The sequence below is a fragment of the Podarcis liolepis genome (genome assembly GCF_965112155.1).
Source record: "Podarcis liolepis genome assembly, chromosome: 12".
Taxonomy (NCBI): domain Eukaryota; kingdom Metazoa; phylum Chordata; class Lepidosauria; order Squamata; family Lacertidae; genus Podarcis; species Podarcis liolepis.
Window position 1 is genome coordinate 34,942,003 of NC_139563.1, and position 21,904 is coordinate 34,963,906.

The 21,904-nt window shown below is 41.5% G+C and overlaps 1 protein-coding gene and 1 long non-coding RNA gene across 6 annotated transcripts in view; one reads left to right on the forward strand and one right to left on the reverse strand.

Annotated features, from left to right (window-relative positions):
* RAPGEF5 (Rap guanine nucleotide exchange factor 5) overlaps positions 1–21,904 on the reverse strand; it is a 127,966-nt gene that overhangs the window by 71,463 nt on the left and 34,599 nt on the right. For all 4 annotated transcript variants that reach the window (XR_014517659.1, XM_083467970.1, XM_083467972.1 and 1 more), the window contains exons 8-9: positions 19,911–19,987; positions 14,485–14,604 (exon numbers count right to left, since the gene is read on the reverse strand). Coding sequence is in view for 3 of the 4 variants with exons in the window: in XM_083467970.1 (XP_083324096.1) it covers positions 14,485–14,604; positions 19,911–19,987 (197 nt within the window). In the remaining variant the exon portion in view is untranslated. The remainder of the gene's footprint in view (positions 1–14,484; positions 14,605–19,910; positions 19,988–21,904) is intronic.
* Positions 3,521–15,147, forward strand: LOC310690072. Of its 2 annotated transcripts, none has more exons than XR_014517866.1 (3): positions 3,521–3,980; positions 6,035–6,173; positions 14,524–15,147. It is a non-coding gene; the product is annotated as an uncharacterized lncRNA (long non-coding RNA). The 2 variants fall into 2 exon arrangements; XR_014517867.1 differs by having other exon boundaries at positions 3,521–3,951.

Sequence of the window (21,904 nt, forward strand, 5' to 3'; positions counted from 1 at the left end):
TAGTTCTATCAGTTTAAAACAGAGCACATTTCTCTCTCTCTCTCTCTCTCTCTCTCTCTCTTTCTCTCTCCAGGCGTTGCTTTCATTATCATTATTCTGCGCAGTGGTATACAACTTCAAGAAGGGAATAAGTTATCCCAACAAGGGCAATCTGAGCATTTATGGAAGTTAGGGAATGAAAAATGCATAGCTACCATGGTAACAACTAAGTCACATGGTAGCTGCCATGAAATGCAAAGCATCTTAAGTAAACACTGGCATGTTTTGTTTTGTCCTGCAATCTCCAAGAATTCTCTTGTGTTGAACAATGCAAAGCACATACTAGTAACCATCCATTTCCACACACACACACCCAAGGTTCTTTTAATTCTTCAGAATATATCAGTGAAAGAAAAGTTTTTCCCATTATTTTGTGCATCTCAGGAAAAAAACTTTTTAGAACAGCTTGCAGATAGCCATCATGGCAGACCAGGAAATATGTAAAATTAAAATATTGAAGTACAGTGGTACCTCGGGTTAAGAACTTAATTCGTCTGGAAGTCCGTTCTTAACCTGAAACTGTTCTTAACCTGAGGTACCACTTTAGCTAATGGGGCCTCCTGCTGCCGCCGCCACACAATTTCTGTTCTCATCCTGAAGCAAAGTTCTTAATCCGAGGTACTATTTCTGGGTTATCAGAGTCTGTAACCTGAAGTGTCTGTAACCCGAGGTACCACTGTAATCTTATTTTCAACGTAGGTCAGAAAGGAGTTCCCATTTCTGGGTTGACCAAATATCCGTAGTCCAAGAGTGAAAAGAGTCAGCTATGCATGGGGTTTTAAAATACAGTGTGTCAAAGCATAAAAAACAGCTGTCATCCCTCACTCCCCAACCTTTAGGCATGTTTACATCTACATAAGCCTATGTCAAAATGCCAAATGTGGCTGGAATGAGCAAAAGTGATGACAACAGCAGCAACCGGAAGCATCAGATAGTGGCACAGCTCCTCAATCTCCAAATACTTAAACACAAATACAAGTATTGCCCACTCCCATGCACAAAGCCTTCGAGTTGGTTTGAAATTATGATAAAAGTAGGGGGGAAAGTACACACTGCTTACACTTCTCTTTTATGACATATGAAGCGGATCTCACCAAAAACCTTCCATGGTGTGTTAAGAGATCACATCCATTGCAAAATCCACACACATCCTGCTTCACATCTTCCAGAAATAGCAGGAGGGGTATAGGTAATAAGCAACAAGTGAATCAGAATAATTTTCCAGGGAAACAGTATTTTAGATTACAGTGGTACCTTGGTTCTCGAATGGCTTAGTTGATGAACAAATCGGCTCCGGGACGCCGAAAACCCGGAAATAAGTGTTCCAGTTTTTGAACGCTTTTCGGAAGCTGAATGTATGACGCGGCTTCCGCTTGAGTGCAGGATGCTCCTGCAACCAATCGGAAACTGCACCTTGGTTTTCTAACGGACTTCCGGAACAGATTAAGTTCGAGAACCAAGGTACCACTGTATTTGCCTTTGCTTGTTTAGAACTTAGCTCAAGCTCCAAATCCTTAGTTCAAACACGATAATCTTTTAAAAAATAAACTGCACACCCTAAGTGTTATGTACTGAAGTTTTCACCCTGGGCCAGCAGGGGGATACTGTAGAGAGTTTTCACTCAGGTCCACATATGCAAATAAGGGATTGAAAGTGACATTCAGTGATTGGATAGTTACAGAAAGTGTTACAGTTGCGTTGTAGTGGAGCACTATATAAGCAGGCTGGCTGAACCCTTCAGTTCAGTTCTGTTCTGGCCTGTGAATAAACCAGAGCTGTTTGAAGAATCGCTGTGTCGTCTGATATGTTCACCCACAACTTAACACTAAGGAGTTTAAATGCTTGTGTTTAGAAGAAAAATATATATACCCACATTTGGTTTTACAACTCACCCCATCCCAGTGTAATATATTTACTAAAATGCAGCAGCATGCAACTGAAGGAAACTTATTGAAGCAGGGACGAACAAATTAAATCCTAAAATTTTAAATATACCTAGGGGGGAAAACAGAATGCAGTGTTCTGTAAAATATGCATGCAGGCAGCTATGAGACTGTGTGACATTGGCACCATTTCCCCACGATGAAGCAGTTTTGCCCCAGCTTTCATTTCTATAAAAGCCCTTGCTCATTTAGCATTCGGTTCCTCTCCGCAACAATGCAGTGCAGCTGATGTACATTAGGCATATTGTCTATGGAAAGAAGAGGGGAGCTTGCAGTGGCAAGCACTTAACATGCACATGGTAAATTGGAAGCGAGAGGCTGTAAAAGGATTGGAACCATTAAACTGTCATAAAAGCAGAAGTGACACATGCACTCTTTCCTGGCTCCGACTTGATCCAATTCTCAAAATGTTGGACTGGCACCAGCCCCATTTATTTCAACAGAGCTCACGTTTTCAGAGTAGATTCCCGTATTGACATGCCTGTGTTCTCTCCTGTGTCACACAGGAAATGAGTTAAGCCGCCAAAGGAGATAAATTCCTATAATGAACCATGTTTTATATCTTAATTAAGGTTTATTCCCAGGTGTGGAAAACACTCCACCTGTCTATACAAATCTGTTCCACGTGCTGGTGTATAAAATTCAAGAAGAGTTTCATCCAATAAATTATGCAGTAATGTGGTGGGCTTAAAAATAAAAAAAAAGTGAATGAAGGTTACAGCAGGATTATTATTTTTTTACATTATTAGCAGCACAGTGCTGCTTATGTGTAATTATGTTGAATTTACACCAGAAATGCATTGGTTGCTTTACAGAATAGTAGAACAAAAGAAGGCAGTATTTTAATAGCCTCCTTGTTTAACATTTCTGCACAAGACTCATACTTATTTCTATATAGCACTTTGATGATTAATTCAAGAGCTAGCGTCAAACAAGTGGATGATTCCAAAGGGGCTCCATAGCAGTAGATGAACTTCACCCCCAAGTCACCATTCTAATGTGCCATTGGTATATATGGGGCCACAGAACAGAGTTTTGTTTTTCAAAAGAAGAATAGAGTCATCAAGCTTGATAATCTAGGTTAAGGGTAGAAAACCTTTTTTGGCTCCAAGGGCCAGATCTTTATCAGGATTGGCCTCACTGGTCAAATGTTAATATCGTAATGACCCCATGTGATTGACAGGTGGGTGTGTACAGGATAGCAGCCTTAAAGTACCAAAAAGCCAAGGTGTTTTCCTCAGAACCACGGGTGGGCCACCAAGTGGCAACAAGTCTTAGTACACTGGACATCAGCAGCAGCAGCATCACAACAACAACAATTTATTTTCTGTACCGTGCCCATCTGGCTGGGCTGTCCCAGCCACTCTGGATGACATGTTAGCCTCCCCACGCTATAGTGTTAACAACTACACTGATTATTCTCCAAAAGGAACAAAATAAGGCTTTACTCTTAAACAATATAATACCATGCAAGTAGCAGAAGGGGTTTTTGAGAGCTACCGTATTTGACCTTAAGGGCCCATGGGGAAATTTGCAAACCAGAGAGGCTATAATGGCCACCACACACACACACACACACACACACACAGCTCAACCTATATGCACTGTATGGACAGAGCTTTTTTAAAAAGCCCACCCCTATTTCGCAAACATGATGAGAGGATGGCTGACAAGTAAGGACTGAAAACAGAAGAAAACAAAATCCCACTGTAAGGGGTCTGTGTCAGAATCACTCACATGCATCAAACTGCATGTATCCCACATCTATACGTTCATGTGTGACAAGTGCATTCGTGACTATATTGCCACACATAATGCAGGCGACAGGAAGCCTGGATTGCTGTCAGAATTCTGCAGCATGAGCACAATGTGGGATCACAATGCCCTAGTGTGGTCACCGTCTCTAATGTGTGAAGAGGTCTTGGGCAGTGAGTGGAAGAGCTGGAGGCAAGTCTCCTTCTGTGAGGAGGTACATATTAATAGCAAGGTGCCGACTGGGTATGTCCTTAGCACTGCACCTAAATAGTTTTAAATCACCAAGAAAAACATATAAATGAATCCAGGAATTATGATTTCTATAGTACAATCTTATACGTGTTGACTCATTAGTCCAGGAAAGTGGATATAGGACTACAGTGGATATAGGACTACAGACACGATTTCCAATCCTACATATATATATATATATATATATATATATATATATATATATATATATTTGCTTTCGTAGATTTTCACGGGTACAGGAATGCAGGTTTTGGTGTCTTCGGGTGTCTTTCCGTGTAAGAGTTGGGGTGTCTAGGCCTAGACACCCCAACCTAGACACCCCAACTCTTACACGGGAAGACACCCGAAGACACCAAAACCTGCATATATATATATATATATATATATATACCCTACTTGAGCTATCTTCAACCAGAAGAAAAATGACTTGCCCACTCAGATTCATTAAAAAATAGATTACAATTCTTATGTACCATTTCTATACTAAGCTGCTCCTCCATATGAAATAAGTTATGAACAGGAGCAATTAACAAAAGCGCTCAAGCCCAGACATGTTGCCTGGTCAGCTTCACATGGTAGAAGGAGAGAAAAGCAGAAAGAAACGTCACTTCCTTCGTCAGCTGATTTCTATATACAGTGGTACCCCGCAAGACGAACGCCTCGCGAGACGAAAAACTCGCAAAACGAAAGGTTTTTTCGTTTTCGAGTTGCCTCGCAAGACGAATTTCCCTATGGGCTTGCTTCGCAAAACGAAGCTTGCCCCGGGGACAGCGGGTCTTCTCTTTTGAAGCAAGGGGCTGCGGGGAGATCGCTATCTCCCCCCAGCCCCTTGCTGCAAAAGACGTCCGGGGGAAGCGGGGAAGCGAAGCGCTTCTTCCCCGCTTCCCCCGGACCTCTTCTGAAACAAGGGGCTGCAGGGAGATCGCTATCTCCCCCCAGCCCCTTGCTGCAAAAGACGTCCGGGGGAAGCGAAGCGCTTCTTCCCCGCTTCCCCCGGACCTCTTCTGAAACAAGGGGCTGCAGGGACATCGCTATCCAGGACCTCTTCTGAAGGCTGGCGGGGGGCAAAAGTCTTTGTCCCCCCTGCCTGCCTTCCCAGGGGCTTTTAAATCGCCCCGGACAGCGGAGAAGTCCTCCGCTGTCCGGGGCGATTTTAAAATGCCGCCCGCCAGCATTTTAAGATCGCCCGGACAGCGGAGAAGTCCTCCGCTGTCCCGGGGTTTTTTAAAATGCTGGGGGTGGGAAGAAAAGCCCTTGTCCCCCCCCCCAGCCTTCAGAAGAGGTCCGGGGACAGACTGTCCCCGGACCTGGTCTGAAGGCGGTTTCCCTAGGAACGCATTAATTGATTTTCAATGCATTCCTATGGGAAACCGTGCATCGCAAGACAAAAAACCGCAAGACGAAGAGACTTGCGGAACGAATTAATTTCGTCTTGCGAGGCACCACTGTAGTGGTGAAGCACAGATGAGGAGCAAATCTCAAACCATCTGATGATAGCATGTATACCAAGTCTAATAGTTCCTTTCCCCTTTCCCTTCTGCACAATGGCAAGAAGCTTCTCAGTGAAGTCTTCTCCAATCAATTTGTAAGTCAATGAAAGAGTCTTTGGGCTTGAAATCAGAGGGTGGGGCGGGGGGGACAGGAAGAAGATCAAGCTGGAAGACCATTGCAAGCACTGCTTGCAAATGACCAAACTAGAGAGCAAGCAAGAGCATTACTACCGCTCAGGTACCTGCATCACACATAAATACATTTTGCTGATTTTGAAGATTGCATTGTCACTTATTCTGCAATTGCTCAAGGGTATTTCAGGGACTCTGCAAGCTTTTCGTCAGCCAAAGCAAATATAAATTAAATTGCAGTGGTACTGCATATGTTCCTTGCTGGCAGGAATTACACATGAGGGAATACCGAATGTGAGGAAAATAGGATGCAGTGCAGTGAGTGTGCATGTACGTGCCCGGGCAGTGTGTGTGTTTGTGTGTGTGTGTGTGTGTGTGTGTGTGTGTGTGTGTGCGTGACTGTCTGTCTGTCTGTCCTCTTAGGATTTGTAGCATCAAGAACATCTGTAAGATTCTATTCGTGGATCAGCCATTGATTACGCTCTAAGTAGACCTTCCTGTGGCATTTGGACCAGGAAGGATCCAGCCCAAACTTAACTCCCATGGCACTGTGCCTAGCGCTGTAAGTGAAACATTAAATTTTAATGTCATAAGCAACAAAAATACTTAAGAACATTTTTATTTGTATAAAGTTCACTGAACATTGACTATGTAAACTTGAAAGCTATATTTATTAAAAGATCTTAGGATATTTACCAACCTATTTTATGAGGATAATGAGAATGGCTGTGAGTTTTTTAAGATTCAAAGCATGTGACTTAAATTTGTGCTGTGACTTTTATATTGCAAGCCTACAGGCAGGGACTGTCTTATTATTGATCATCGTAAGCTGCTCTTTTTCTGCTTAAGAGTTTCATTTCAAAACGCTTTATATAAATTATCTCTCAACAATCAGCATGGCAGATATTTCAGTTATACACTAAACTTCCAGATTCTCTGATACATCTTCCCCTTGCATGGGAAATTCTGCTTCCATTGACCTTTTTTCTCTACATTGTCTGCAAATGCCTTTGGGCTGGAGACTCCTAGACCTTCTTCAGATGCTGTGAAAAGCTGTTCCTGAATGGCTGCTGGTGTCGTGAGAGTTGCTCTAAGCCAACCTTTCTCAACCTTTGGACTACAACCTTGTTGTTGGACTACAACTCCCATTAGCTCTGACCACTGATCATGCAAGCTAGGGATGATGGGAGTTGTGGTCCAACATCTGGAGAGCCAAGGTTGAGAAAGCCTGCTCCGAGCATACACCTTTAATAATAATAATACCTGCTTTCAAATTCTGCACTCTGCATACAATACAGTCCACTGTCTTATCTAAAATTGTGTCATCTTTAACTAGCAGGCTATGAAGCTCCCCAGTTACTAGTTTTTCACACAATAGTCTTTTATGAGGTGGCCCCCTCTCTGCAAAGCCAGCTTTATATTTGGTCAAGCAGGTTCTGCTTCACTTAAATCACCACATGGATATATAGAGAAGCAGGGGAAGCTCTTATCAATTTGCTTTCTCAAATTAAATTAATATGTAGAGATTTCCAGAAGAATTGATGCTTTTAAATTATGGTGCTGGAGGAGACTCTTGAGAGTCCCATGGACTGCAAGAAGATCAAACCTATCCATTCTTAAGGAAATCAGCCCTGAGTGCTCATTGGAAGGACAGATCCTGAAGCTGAGGCTCCAATACTTTGGCCACCTCATGAGAAGAGAAGACTCCCTGGAAAAGACCCTGGTGTTTGACACTGGCCGAGATGACAGGCAGAATCCGTGACCAACGAAAAGAGACGGTGGAAGAAGAATGGAGAAAATTTAAAAGTTATCTTAAGGACTACTATAAACTTAATGAATGCTAAAATGCCGTGGTTACCAGAAACAAAGGGGTACAGGGATATAAGGTTAGATTATAAAAGAGGACTAAGAGGATAGAGATTGGAAAGTAACAATTGGGAGTTGCTAGTTGAACTACGGACATTGGGATGCAGAGAGGGGGGGTATGGGGAAGTCCAAGAAAAGAGGTTTATGAAAATATGTTTGAAACTATACGTGTATGTTTGTCATTTTTAATGTTTGTTTGTTTTTCTTAAAAATGTTGTAAAACCAATAAAAATTTTATAAAAAAAAAAAAGGAAAAGACCCTGGTGTTGGGAAAGATGGAGGGCACAAGGAGAAGGGAACGACAGAGGACAAGATGGTTGGATAGTGTTCTCGAAGCTACCAGCATGAGTTAACCAAACTGAGGGGGGCAGTGGAAGACAGAAATGCCTGGTGCACACTGGTCCATGGGGTCACGAAGAGTCGGACACGACTAAACGACTAAACCACAACAACAGAGATTTCCTGACTTGTCTCCCCCTAGCTTGCCATTCCTTCCTGCATTTTGAAAGACCTAAGTCTATCTCATGCCTTTTAAGTGATTACAGAATTCCTTTCATGAGTCACAGTTTGCACTGGTAAGTTGCGGATAAAATGCCTTATGATCATACTGTGGAAAAACTGTGGGGTGATGCACTGTGTTCTGATCAGTCCACTCTTTCACTAAGACAAGAAGCTCAAATTCATCCAGATACTCATTCATTTCAGGTCCAGCTAAATAACCATCAAGTTTCTTTGCCGTCAGTAAGGATTTTTTCCATTTTCAAGTTGTGATTACCAATTGTAAAACTTGCTTAGAATAACAGACACCTAGGTCTTAAAATTAAACTGACAGAACTGCAAGATGAAAAATAGAAACTCAGCTAAGCCCTAAGAACATAGAACAGCACCACCTAGTGGTTGGAGGTGCTGCTTATAGAATCATGACCATTTCTCCTCTCCATGTCTACACATACAGAGATTAGGTACAGTTTTGGGCTCATTCATTTCCTCCCTAACTTGCCTCAATGCACAAAGACACCTGGGACAAGGAAATCACAGAGTTATCTGAAGATTCCATTCATAGTTATACCTCTTATACGGTACTCTCATTGACAGCCATCATTAAAACCTAGTTAATAGACCTAACATACTTCCTATTTTTCCACCAGAGGATCTATTTGTGTCAGTGTAAGGTCCCACAGGTATTGTGCATAGCTGAACATGTTCTAATATTCACTTCAACCCATTTGCAACAACTGTTATTAATACAGTTAAAACAACCAGGAGAAATCTCAGTACTGAAAAATCCAAATTGACTGCTCCCCCCCCCCCCGCACATGAATTTTGTGTCTGTTTATGGATTAAGCCTAATCATCATTCAATTATCTCAATGAGATAAGTATATAATACTATCATTCATCAACACATCCAGTATTCTGAACCAATATGAGGCTTTATACTGAGTGATATCACTGATCTATCTATCTAGCTCAGTACAGTGGTACCTCGGGTTAAGTACTTAATTCATTCCGGAGGTCCGTTCTTAACCTGAAACTGTTCTTAACCTGAAGCACCACTTTAGCTAGTGGGGCCTCCTGCTGCTGCCATGCCACCGGAGCACGATTTCTGTTCTTATCCTGAAGCAAAGTTCTTAACCTGAAGCACTATTTCTGGGTTAGCGGAGTCTGTAACCTGAAGCGTATGTAACCCGAGGTGCCACTGTACTGCCTGCAGTGACTGGGAGCAGTTCTCCAAGGTTTCAGACAGGCTACAATCCCAGTCCCAACCCAGATATTTTTGGTACGATGGGAAGAGACGCAATAAAAAGCATATTGCACCTCTGGGGGAAAATGAGGAAATGCAGTAGAATGAAATAAAGTAAAATAAATCCAGACCTTTTTTCCCCCCACACCCAGTTTATATGTACAAAACTGCTGGCATACATTTCACCTCTTTTGACCTACCCACCCATCTCTAATCCAGTCATCCAGCAGTCTGAGCCTGGCTTCTACTCAATTTAATGCACAACAGAACTTAAGGGAAAGTACAGGGAGGAAAAGGCACACTTCCTCTTCAGGAAGAGCCATTCAAAAACCAGCTGAGGCCAACAATTCTTAATAATCAGAGGTTCCAATGAAAGCAGAGGCACAGTTCAGGCTTCACTTTACTGGAAAATTTAGATGGGTATATATTTCATACCTTTTTTTAAAAAAAGAGGATGATTTCTTTAAAATATGCTTCTATAACACCACTGTAATATTATTTTCGCTGCCACTTTGTTGGCCTTACTTGTTGCCAGATTCCTCTCACATTAAAGTAGACTCCAAGAAGCAAATCCTTGGATGCAAGGGCTAAACAGTTTCTCAAGAGACACATGCATGCTAACTGGAACACCTGGAACAATATATGCAAATTAAGTAATTCTTCATCACATTTTGCATTGTTGTTTTTTTTAAAAAAAGATGCAAACATTTAACAAGACCTTGGGAGCTAGAGCACAAGGAGAAAGGAGAGTGATGAAAGGGGAAGAACATTAGGGTCATGTAGGGAAGTGAGTCTAGCTGCCATTCACCTTTTCTAGCACAGGCTGCCTGTCTAGATTGGAGCAGGAGAAGAATCTACATAATTGCTGGGTCACAATGTGCCCTTTCCCCCCCTCTGCAATAGTACAAATAGCTTGGTTTATCACAGAGGAGACAATGCAAGAAGCTTTGCAATTTTAAGGATGCTGTATAGTGAGAAATACAATCAAGGATGCATGGTGAGAAATGCCATGCAAATAAAACCAAATATTATGCCATTCTTCCTTATAGACCTCTTGGAATACCTAAAGAAAGTCATACAGTAGGCCCAAAACTTTATGTGCAATTTACATACACGATCATAGTCTTGTGTGTTTTGTTGATAAATACACATACATACATACATACATACATACATACATACATAAATACATACATAACTAGAAAGAGGGTGGCAGATTGAGGAAAAAACATCAGAAGCAGCTGTGTGAGCTCTCACATGAGCACCCACAGCCATTGCACGACTTTCCCCGAACTTGGAAAGCAAGGTGGAAGGCTCAAAAACCCTTTCCCCACTGGATTCTCTTTCATGGAAAGAGTTTTTAAGCCCTTTGCTTTGCTTACCGGGCTCTGGAAGGCCGTGCGAGGCTCATGTAATCTTGCCCGCTCTGTGCACTAACACTAGACAGGGAGGGATGGTTGCACTGGGGTCTTCCTGACTTTGCACGAATTTTCTTTTGCATGAGGACCCCTGGAACGTAACCCTTGTGCAAGTTTTAGGTCTAACTGTATGCCAAAATTTGCTAGATATGAAAAAGAAAATGCATTCATCCATTTACATTTTCGGAGCTGAATTCTTCTTCTTCTACATACATGATACTGCATTAAAGATATATTAATACAGTCTTGCCTTGGTTCTCGAACGAAATCCGTTCCAGAAGTCCATTCAACTTCTGAAAACATTAAAAAACCAAGGTGCGGCTTCTGATTGGCTGCAGGAGCTTCCTGCACTCAAGCGGAAGCAGCGGAAGCAGCGGAAGCCGCATTGGACGTTCGGCTTCCAAAAAACGTTCACAAACCAGAACACTTACTTCTAGGTTTTCGGCATTCAGGATCCAAAATGTTCAAGTCACAAGGTGTTCGAGAACCAAGGTAAGACTGTATCTCACAAATTTGACATCAGAAACGGTTACTAAGAAACAGCGATGGAACATTTTGATGTTCCAGGTAATTTTGTAAACTCTGAGCTAAGGGTTGTCATCCTAAGGGTTGTTTTCCTGGAGAAAAGGAACATCAAAGTGAGACTGCAACATGAAACACTGAATTAGGATACATCAAGAGATTCAATGCTGCCACTTGTGGATTGAAGCAAATGTTTTTTATCACGTTGTATGTGTTGAATAGGCAAACCAAAGTTGGTATATATGTTCTACCAACAACTGTTTAGTGCATTACCACTGTTAAACCAGGTATTTCACACTGTCCATACTTTTCTATGTTTCATTCTCCCATCCCAAGCGCGCGCTCTCTCTCTCTCTGTGTACCTACCTCATGTATCTGTAACTCAGTACAGCGCTTATGCATTTAGCGAAGTAGGCTGTAGCATACAGAAGTTTATGCTTTTTGTTAGGGTTGTAGTCAACAAAGTCCTACTCAGAGCAGATCCACTGAAATTAATGAATTAAAGTCAGTTATGCCCATTAACTTTGCTGGGTCTCCTCTGAGTAGGACTAGCATTGAATAGCACCATTTAGTCTTTAAGGTGCTGTAAAACTCCGTTTACATTAATAAAAAATGGCTGCAGTCAATACCCTGCATTTTGCCAAACATTCTTTTATTGTGTGCCAAGGAAGATCAAATTCTAGTCAGTCTTAATCATGCAAATTGCTGGATTGCATCCATCCATATGCTTATATATATATTTTTCTGCTTCCAAAACTTTTTGATGTGTTTCCACTGGTCTTGCCTGCTTAATATGTTGCTTTAAGGTTCCCCTTATGCATTAGTAGCTAATATTTACCATGCCATAACAAGCTATAGCCTGCAGTAGTTCTTTCCAGCATGCTACCCATTACCACCTGGGGGTGCATTTAGATAACATGTTCACCACATGAACAGAAACGATAAAATCATTATATGGAGACATCAGCGCATCAAGTTTTTTTAAGTCTGTAGGTTGTGTACAAAGCAACAGAGATCAAAGGTCTTAATGACTGGAAGATACCTGTCCTTATCAAGATATAATCTATTATTGCCATAGGAAAGACAGACTATAGGAAAGGGGGAATGTTGCAAAAACCAGTCTCCTAATAACTAGAAACAATGACCTAGTAGTCCTTGTTTTCTGAACCTTCACACATCACAGGGTAGTTTACAATAGACAGACACCATGCTTACAGGAAGGTCCAGCTGAGGACATTGTGGCGTTTTCAGAATGTGCAGACACCCAGAATGCAGGGCAGCCCAACGTTTTACACCAAGTAGGCAGCAAGATATGGAACCTGTGAGCCGCACTCTGCCTTATCGCAAGGGGGTGGGAAGGCCAAAACTTGACGCCCCCCGGTTAGCCCTCATGCTCCCTTCCTAAAGGCAGCTAGGCAAGGTGCCTGGTTTTGGAAAGCGGGTGCAAGGGCTCTGGCAGGGATCCAGAGCCTTCCCACATCCTTCTCAAAGCTGGGAAAGCATTAACTAGGCTTTGAGAAGGAGAAGGGAGGATTCTAGAACCCTGTTAGAGCCCTCATGCCTCCCTTCCCAAAGCCGGGGGGGGGTGGACATCAAATGTTACCAAGGGCCACCAAAAAAGCTTTGGCCCTCAGGCTGTGCATTGGATCACCCTAATTTAGATGAAGGAAAGAGGACACACACATGCCCCTCACACACCCTGAAAGTGTGCTAAAACCATGCAACATCAGAATTTCTCTGAAATTTTCTCTCTTCTCTGATAATTTTCAAGTGCAATTTACGGTACTGTTGAACAAATTTCAGTGGTGCTCTCAAATAAAGTTTAATTTCCTTTGTTTGTTTGGGGAAAACAAGAACAAAAACAAAAGGCCCACCCCATTTTGGCATGTTATTTTGCTAGCTTGCCACAAGGATTCTACAAGATCAGTTTGTGTTTAAAGAAAATATTGGTGATCTGTGCGCGCGCGCACACACACACACACACACACACACACACACACACACTGCTACAATCTTTTTGTTTTTGTTTCTGGGCGGTTCTAAACTAGCATGCAGCTAGGAAAAATATTTTCTAATCTACAAAAATATCATAGAGAGAACAAAACAAGTTATCCAATAAAGCACGTGGGCCTTTTATTTAATGTCTACCATCTGTATAACTACTTTAGGACAGAATTTGTTTCTACTCATCTCTTCACCTAGGTCTTGGGGAAAGGGAGGGACGGCTTTGAGGACTGTTCTAATTAGTTAATTCTGTATTTTAATTTGTATTTAATGTAACAGGCAAAATTTAAAACAAGAGCACATTAGGTTGTCTTTTAAAGTTGCAGACTGCCTTGGGACTGGCATGGATTGAAATATATACTTGCTTAAAAATAGATGAATAACCAAACAAACAAAAAATTTCCCCAAGTAGCCTCTAAACCATGTTCATTTTTAAAAAGAAGAAGAAAGTAAGTACAAAACTGCCCTTTAGGACAACTCAGAAGCTGCAGCTGGTTCAGAATACCGTGGCTTGTTCCCATAATAAATCTTGAGAGGCAATATATGCATTAACCTGGTTTTGCCACAATTGCACGGGCTGCCTTGTCAGCTTCTGGGCCCAATTCAAGGTGTTGGTGCATATTTGCAAAGCCCTTCATGGCTGGCCATCAACATACCTGCCAGATTGCCTCTCCCTGCACAAAGCCAACTGTGATACCGCAACCAGGCCATCCTATGTATACCTGTGCTATAGGAAATAAAATTTACTAGGCACAAGGCCTTTTCCACAGTTGCCCCTGAAGCCCTAGACTTACCTCCTCCCAGGGAGATCAAGCCCATTCTCCCCACAAAGTATTGCAGAAGGGCTGTAAATCCTACTGGATGACTCTTGGCAGCTGATTGAAAGGCTAATTTAATTTGACTGCTTGATTTATTTATTTTTGGCCAGATTCTATCACTTACAGCCTTGGTTTATGTTTGGTCACTGTGTTAAATTTCTACGTAAACCAGGTCCAATGAAAAAGCAATATAATCATTAAAAATATTTATAAAGTAAAAACAAATCAATTTGAATGCATTTAATGCGTTTCTTAATATCTCAGATTCTACTGAAAGAATGTTATTTGAACAACAAAATTTCATCAGAACTGTTGGTTTCCACAAACATCTCCTCAGGAGAGTGCAAACGTTTCCTAAAGGGAACTTATTTCTGACTTGACATGCATAGACTTGCACTCAAATTAAGTTCCATTGATTCCATTGGGAACTAGTCATGACTCACTTTGCAGAACTGTAAACAGTGAGCTTACTCAAAAACCAAAAACTGAAAAAATGTCCTACCTGATCTGTCTTCTCTTGCTCTTTTTTATCTGTCTGTAGAAGGTTTTCTCTTGCCAGTTTCTGGACAAGTTCAAGGCGTCCAATATCCTCTCGTTCATGAAGCTTGCACATAACTCCTGCCTTGAGAGTTGGAGGGAAAGCAAAGAGATACTTAAATCCACAATCCCAGGACATGACACTCCAGACTTCTAACTTTAAAAGAAGAACATATTCCACATCAAGCTTCCTCACAACTCTGCAGTTTTGAGCAGAGCAGAATTATAATGTTCTCCCTTGGGTGAAAAGGCTCCCGAAGTTCTTTTTCCTTCTTTTTGTGCTATATAGTGTCTGCTTAGCAAAATGAAGACAGCATGAACTAAATCAGCTGCTATTATGTGTGCAGCTGATATGCTAACAGTGCGTTTGTTCCCGTCAACCTATTTCCTGTTACATAAGAGAACCGAAGCAAGAGGTTAGAAATCCATGGGAAAGTTAGCCAAGAACAGCCCTGGAAAAGGATGGAGAGCAGGAGAGTCATCCCTAAAAATAACAGCACAATCTTCTATTTCTCACACTCCACCCTTCTCTTTATGGCTAAAATACAACCGCTGAAATAAGTCAAGAGCAAATGATAGAAGAAAATAAATAAATTCTTGTGTGCTTCAGACACACAGAACTGGAAAACGGTATAAAAGTGAGTGCTTTGCTTCATGATCATAATACTACCAGGGGAACCAACATAGCATTTTGATTTTTTTTGTATTTAGTGGTGTATGCGCCTCTATTCTATGCCTACTCGTGTCACTGCAAATGGAAACAGAAGTCTGGAATATACAAACTAATTCTCACCCCAACAAGTTAGAGACAGCCCCTCAACTATCAGCATATTATCCTCATAGTATTTATCTATATCATCCGGGGTTCAACAAGCCAAAAACCAGTCAAGAGAAGAGATAGCGCCAGCAAACCTCAGTAAATCACAAGTTACCGTATTTTTTGCTCTATAAGACTCACTTTTTCCCTTCTAAAAAGTAAGGGGGAATGTGTGTGCGTCTTATGGAGCGAATGCAGGCTGCGCAGCTATCCCAGAAGCCAGAACAGCAAGAGGGGTTGCTGCTTTCACTGCACAGTGATCCCTCTTGCTGTTCTGGCTTCTGAGATTCAGAATATTTTTTTTCTTGTTTTCCTCCTCCAAAAATTAGGTGCGTCTTGTGGTCTGGTGCGTCTTATAGAGCGAAAAATACGGTGTACACACTCTTTTCATATTTACAATGATGGGGAAGTGAAATCATGCTTGTTGGTCCTATCCTCTGTGTAGTGGCTCAAAGGTAAGACTAGACCCTACGCACACACGACAATATAAGCAAAGGATCTATACCTGTGATTGGGAAAACCTGATTATCCATGTAATTGGAAGCTCTCTGCAATTGCAAGCACATAAAGCCAACACATGGAGTCTGGCATTATAGCATTCTATTCCCATGCATTTTGCCTTACGCATACATGTGAGGTATGTGTAGCAAGATACTCATCAAATTAATGGGATGGAAAAATATTCCCACTCTAAGCTTTAATGTATGTAAGCTTTAATGTATGTTATCCCCATCAACGTGTGGGTGATTGTATGTGATTCCTATGTGGGTTGAATGGATCAGGCTCCTAAAGCACACAACTTGTAGAGAAACACTCCAAAACAGCACAAGAAGTTTCTGTGTTTTTACACAAAAGAAAAATTACAAGCTATTTTTTTGGCTTTGGCAACAGTCATTGACCAGAGTGTTGACACAGCTCTTTTGGTTGCAAAGCAAGTCCTGGAAAAGACGTCCCTAGAGGAAAGCCGTAACATTGATAAATGAATAAGCTAGAAGTGGCAAGAAGGTGAAATATTGGATCTCCAGAGAAATAGAGGGCAAATCGCTTTCACCACGTTCAACTCAAAAAAGTTCCAAGCAAGATTTACCCTCAGAGATAGTCTAGCTTTACACATGGACCACAGAAACTCCTGCTGGCTGCGAACAAAACTGTAAAAGCAGTTCTCTTTGCTTCCACTAAACCTGTAAAGTTTTGTGTGCCCTCAATTAAACCATATAAAGCTGGTGTAGGAAACCTGTTCCTTCCAGATGTTGCAGGACTAAAACATCCACCAACGCCAGCCAATATGGCCAATGGTCAGGGATGATGGGAGCTGAAGTCCAGCAATATTTGGAAAGCTATAAGTACCGTATTTTTCTGTCTATAAGACTCCCCCATGTATAAGACGCCCCCTATTTCTGGGGACACATTAAGAAAATGGAGGGAGATGTATCCGTGTATAAGACGCCCCCTAATTTTTCACATTGTTTTTAAGGGGGGGAAACCCAGTCTTATACACTGAAAAATACGGTACAGTGGTACCTCTGGATGCAAATGGGATCCCATTCCGGAGCCCCGTTCGCATCCTGAAGCGAATGCAACCAGTGTCTGCGCGTGTCGCGATTCGCCGCTTCTGCGCATGCCCGTGATGTCATTTTGAGCATCTGCACAAGCGGCGAAACCTGGAAGTAACGTGTTCCGTTACTTTTGGGTCGCTGCAGAGCCCAACCCGAAAATGCTCAACCTGAAGCAACTTCAACCCAAGGTATGACTGTACTTCATCCCTGATACTGATAATTTAGGTAGTGTGCATATAATCAGTTGGTGAGCCAGTCATTGTCCTGCCAAGTGTTTTGACACTTTGTTTTGACACTTTGCCACCTGATAAGAAATCTAGGGAAGCAGGAGAATGGCAAGATTCTGTTCCATACTTGAGCAAGACGATGCTGCTGACCAGATTCTCACTGAATGATAATAGATACATAATCAACCACCAGCCATTACAGTTTATGTACAAGGTACAAATAAAAACACAACTGAACAGATAAAATTGAATTTTTTAAAAAATTATACAAATTAAAACCACTATAAATTGTGGAGACTCTGGTACCACCTGACTGTCTCAATCTGCAAGGAGAAAAGTTACATAAACATCAGCTAAGCATCCTAGATCAGAAACTAATATTGGAGTGGTTCGTTGTTTGTGCAGATATCTATTAAAAAAAGTATCAAACAGACCGTGTCTCAAGAGATCTCTTGCTTTGCTGAGACCTACAGTTAGTACATTTTGTGGTGAAATGTCACAAAAACATAACCTTAAGTGAATGGCTGTCATCCAACTGCTCTCATGTGAGTTAAGCACAACTAAGGGAAGCAAGCCAGAGAGGTCTAAATACAACTAAAACCAGCAGTTGAATGTCTGTATGAAAATAAGAAAACCAGCTTCTGGTTGCAAAGAGTAATTTGAGTCACATTCAGGTACATATGACTGGTCTAAGGATTTGGGCAATGGTTGCAAATAGACATCAATCCAAATTTGACTCCAGTAAAATAATTAAGCTCAGGCTTTAGTCTTAAAAACTTCAAGCCTGCATGTATAAAATTATGGCCTTTTCCCACAGACAAAAATGCACTACAGTTCTGATGCTCTGTACAGTAGACACATATTCCAGATGATTCAAAACTTATGACCTAAACTGTGTACACACTAAAGACCTTTAAAACACATCTGAAGCACATTCTTTCCCTGAAAGCATTCTGGGTGTTGTAGTTTACCCATCACAGAGTTACAGTTCCCAGCAGCCTTTAACAAGCTTCAGCGCCCAGAATTATTTGAGGGGAAACATGTGCTTAATGTGTTTTAAAGGTATAGATTATACACAGCTCCCAGATTTGATGACTTTAACTGGTTCAGTTAGCTCTGTGCCCCAAAACTCTTTTGGGTGTTTAGATAACACCAGTATCTAGTCCAGCCGCCTGCAATGCAGGAATCTCAGCTAAAACATCGATGACAGATGGCCACCCAACCTCTGCTTAAAAACCTCCAAGGAAGGAGAGTTCACCACCACTCATGGGAGTCTGTTCCACTGCCCAACAGCTCTTACGATCAGAAAGTTTAGTCGGAATCTCCTTTCTTGTAACTTGAAGCCATTGTCTTGAGTCCTACCCCCCAGAGCAGGAGAAAACAAGTACGCTCCCTCTTCCATGTGGCAGCCCTCAAGATATTTGAAGATGGCTATCATATCTGCTCTCAGTCTCTGCTTGTGTAATGGGATTCTCGTTCTTGTGCAGCCCCCTGCACCCTCAAAATATGCTTGGGGGTTGGGGAGCCCTCTGGAGCAGATTTGAGGGGCACATGAGAACTGCCAGGGTAGGAAAGGAAGGCAAAGTCCCACTGCACAAGTCAAAGTCCACCCGCACATCAATGAATTCCCCCCATACGATATAGTCCTGCCTTTTTTGTCCCGTTTCAATACTCCAAACAATTTCCACGAAGTCAAAATAAGACAGTAACTAATATACCCTTTGAAAATTTCACAAATTTTGTCAAGTAGCTTCCACACAAATTGAATGACTGAATTCACTGAAATTAAATTACTGTTGTTTTCTATAATCCACCCATATAATCTTATTAGCATGCTGCTTATTAGAGCAGATGAACACTTAATGAATTCTTTTGTTTTTAAATATTGAGCAACAAAACCTTGAAATGAGCATTCAGATAAACTAATTATTATACCATGCAGAACCAGACTGATGAGGAAATTTATAGACATGAGAAGCAGCTAAATGAAGGATCATTTCAGCTGCACTGGGATAAATTATTTAATTATAATGGATTCTGTTTACTTCTGAATGAAATAAGCCATCCACCTCTATCAATACCTGCAGAGTTTTCTAGTGTATTGGAGCAACTAGAACCAGTGCAGGAAATACTTATGTATGTCATCATCTGCGGGGGAAATAGCAGGTTGTGGGAAGCTTTGCATTGGCATAAATGGCACGGTGGAAGGTTGAATGCCCCTTCATCAGTGCCACAAACCTGATTTGGGATAGGCACTGCAACTACTATTAAAGTTTTAAAAAACATTCATCACAGATACTCTGTGCCATGTCTAGTGTGACCTTATAAGAGTGACTGAAACAGATTCCACACATGAAATTCTGTAAATGACAAATCTGATTTTAGGATATTCAGTAGGGACAATCAGCTCCATGAAGGAAGGAGTTAAGTAGGGATTGCTCAAACTGTGTGCGCCAATATGCTTAGGCACCTGCCAATTTGCAAATCTATGGCAATGTTGCGTCCAAACGCAGCCATGTCTACAAGAGACTATTTTTTAAAAAATCAGGATGATGAAGTCTAATGCATAAGTAAGAAATACCAAGAAGGGGCTAATACAGTCACATAGATTGCCAAGATATTAGAACTTCAATTGCAGGAAACTGCAAGATCAATACACTTTCAATATCATGCTGAACTGCATAGGAGTCATCTTTCTCTTCAGGACAGGGTTCAAGTGTTACCCTAGCAAGTGATATTACTTCAAACAGAAGTCCAGGCTCCTGAATGCTTATTAGAAATATTTTTCTACCTGTGCATCATAGACATCCTTCAGATCGTCTTGAGCTGCTTCTTCTTCAGTGCTGTTTTCACCACTTTGACTCATTGCTAAAATGAGAGGAAATGAAAGACATTTATAATACAGGCTTATTGGCTTCATTCCCCAGCTTTCACCAGAAGGCCCCTGAGCAGAAGGTACAGCGATACAAAACACAACATTAAAAAGTATTACAATCACAACTAGAGTGAGTCCTAAAATGTGTGTCTCAAGGCCAAGTTAAAGAGATGTGTCTTCAGCATTTGATGAAGCTGCACAGTGAAGGTGCACCTCTGTGGGGACTACAGCTCTTTGGGGAGGGAATGCCACAACTCAGGAGCTGCCACAGGGCTCTCTCAAGTCGTCATCACTCACCTGTTAGGGAGGAGGAACTACCAAGAGAGACACCGCTGCTGATCTTGACACATTAGAGTGGCTGTGGGCAAGGAGGCAATCTTTCAGATATTTGGGGCTGTAGTCATTTAGGGCTTTAAACACTAGCACAAGGACCTTGACTTGGCCCAGAAATTCAGTGGCAATCAGTGGATATAAAAGTTCTAATGGAAGCCACAGCCAGTAATGTGGCCGCTGCATTTTGGACCAGCTTGACATTTAAGTCATCTTCAAGGGCAGCCCCACATAAAGCCCATTGTAATCATCCTATGTGGAAGTTACCAAGGTATGGAGTCCTCTCTGTCCAAAAGGAGCCATAATTGTCTGATCCCAGGAAGGTCCCAGCAGGTTAAGGGGTGGGGATCCACCCCAGGCCTTGCAGCTGGTGGTGTGTGTGTGTCTGCACACTTATCACACCTCTGATGGGCTTAGGCTGTATAATGACGACACTCAGAAGGGCCTTCACTATTCAACCCCCAACCCTGGAATGCCCTTAGACTGGAAAATGTATAGAAAATAAAAAAGCGGCAACTCAGATGAGTCAGTTTCAATTGGTAAAAATATAGATCAAGGGGAAAAAGAGTTAAGCTCTTATTCTCCAAGCCAGTTCAGGCATCCATACAGTGGTCATTTTAAAGCTTTTAAGGCATCAGGGCATCTCCCACATCATATATACTTTGTTCTAGACAAGGTCTATAAGAGTTGGCATAGATGTCATAAACAGGCACATGTTGAACCACAATGTGCTTCAAAATTTCTATTAACCATATATAAATATGCTTTTAAAAAACAATTCTCTTGTAGCATTTTTATCCTGTGGGGAGTTAAAGGAACTGAAAATGCCTCTTCTGTGCATCAAGCAAATCTCAAGACAAACAGGCTGTCTATAAATCAAATTTTCAAGCTCTACGAAACTCCAGGCAACAGAGCTGGAATAATTATTTTGTCATAATGCCACTAATGTATATGGCACTTAACAGAGTAGCAGAAACAAAGACACAGATCTCTGCTCCAAGAAGCTTACAATTTGTCCCCCTCCCCACTGTGAAAATGCAAAGGCAGAGGCAAGCCTGACAGAGAAAGGGAACATCATTTAGTGTCAAGCCAAAACTTCATGAAAAGCCAAAACTTCATGAAAGACATGGCTTCTAAGAGGAAGTTCCAAGCAGAACAGGAAGCAAGAGTGGAGATACATCGGAGCTAAAGATGAGTAAAGGAGCAGGTCACATTGTCTGTCTTGGTATCAAAACAATATCAACTCTTTAAACTGCAGCATGTTATGCTCAAATTTATGAATCACCTGAGAAGGAAAATGATATGCTGCATTTTTGCTACAGTTAAGAATTCATGAATATCCCCAAGAACTCATGAATACTAAAACAAACATATGGCTGTGAAAATTAGGTGGTGCAAAATGTACTGTGCAAATACGATGCTGAATTTCTCTCATAAAGTATCAAAATTGGGCAATAATTTTACACTTTCTGGTACTCACTTTATTCTTTTTTTCTTTAAAAGTGAACGTTCCCTACTTTATCGCCACCGTAATGCAAAAAGGTGGGATTAGAAAAATGCTAGAATATGTCGAGTCTTTG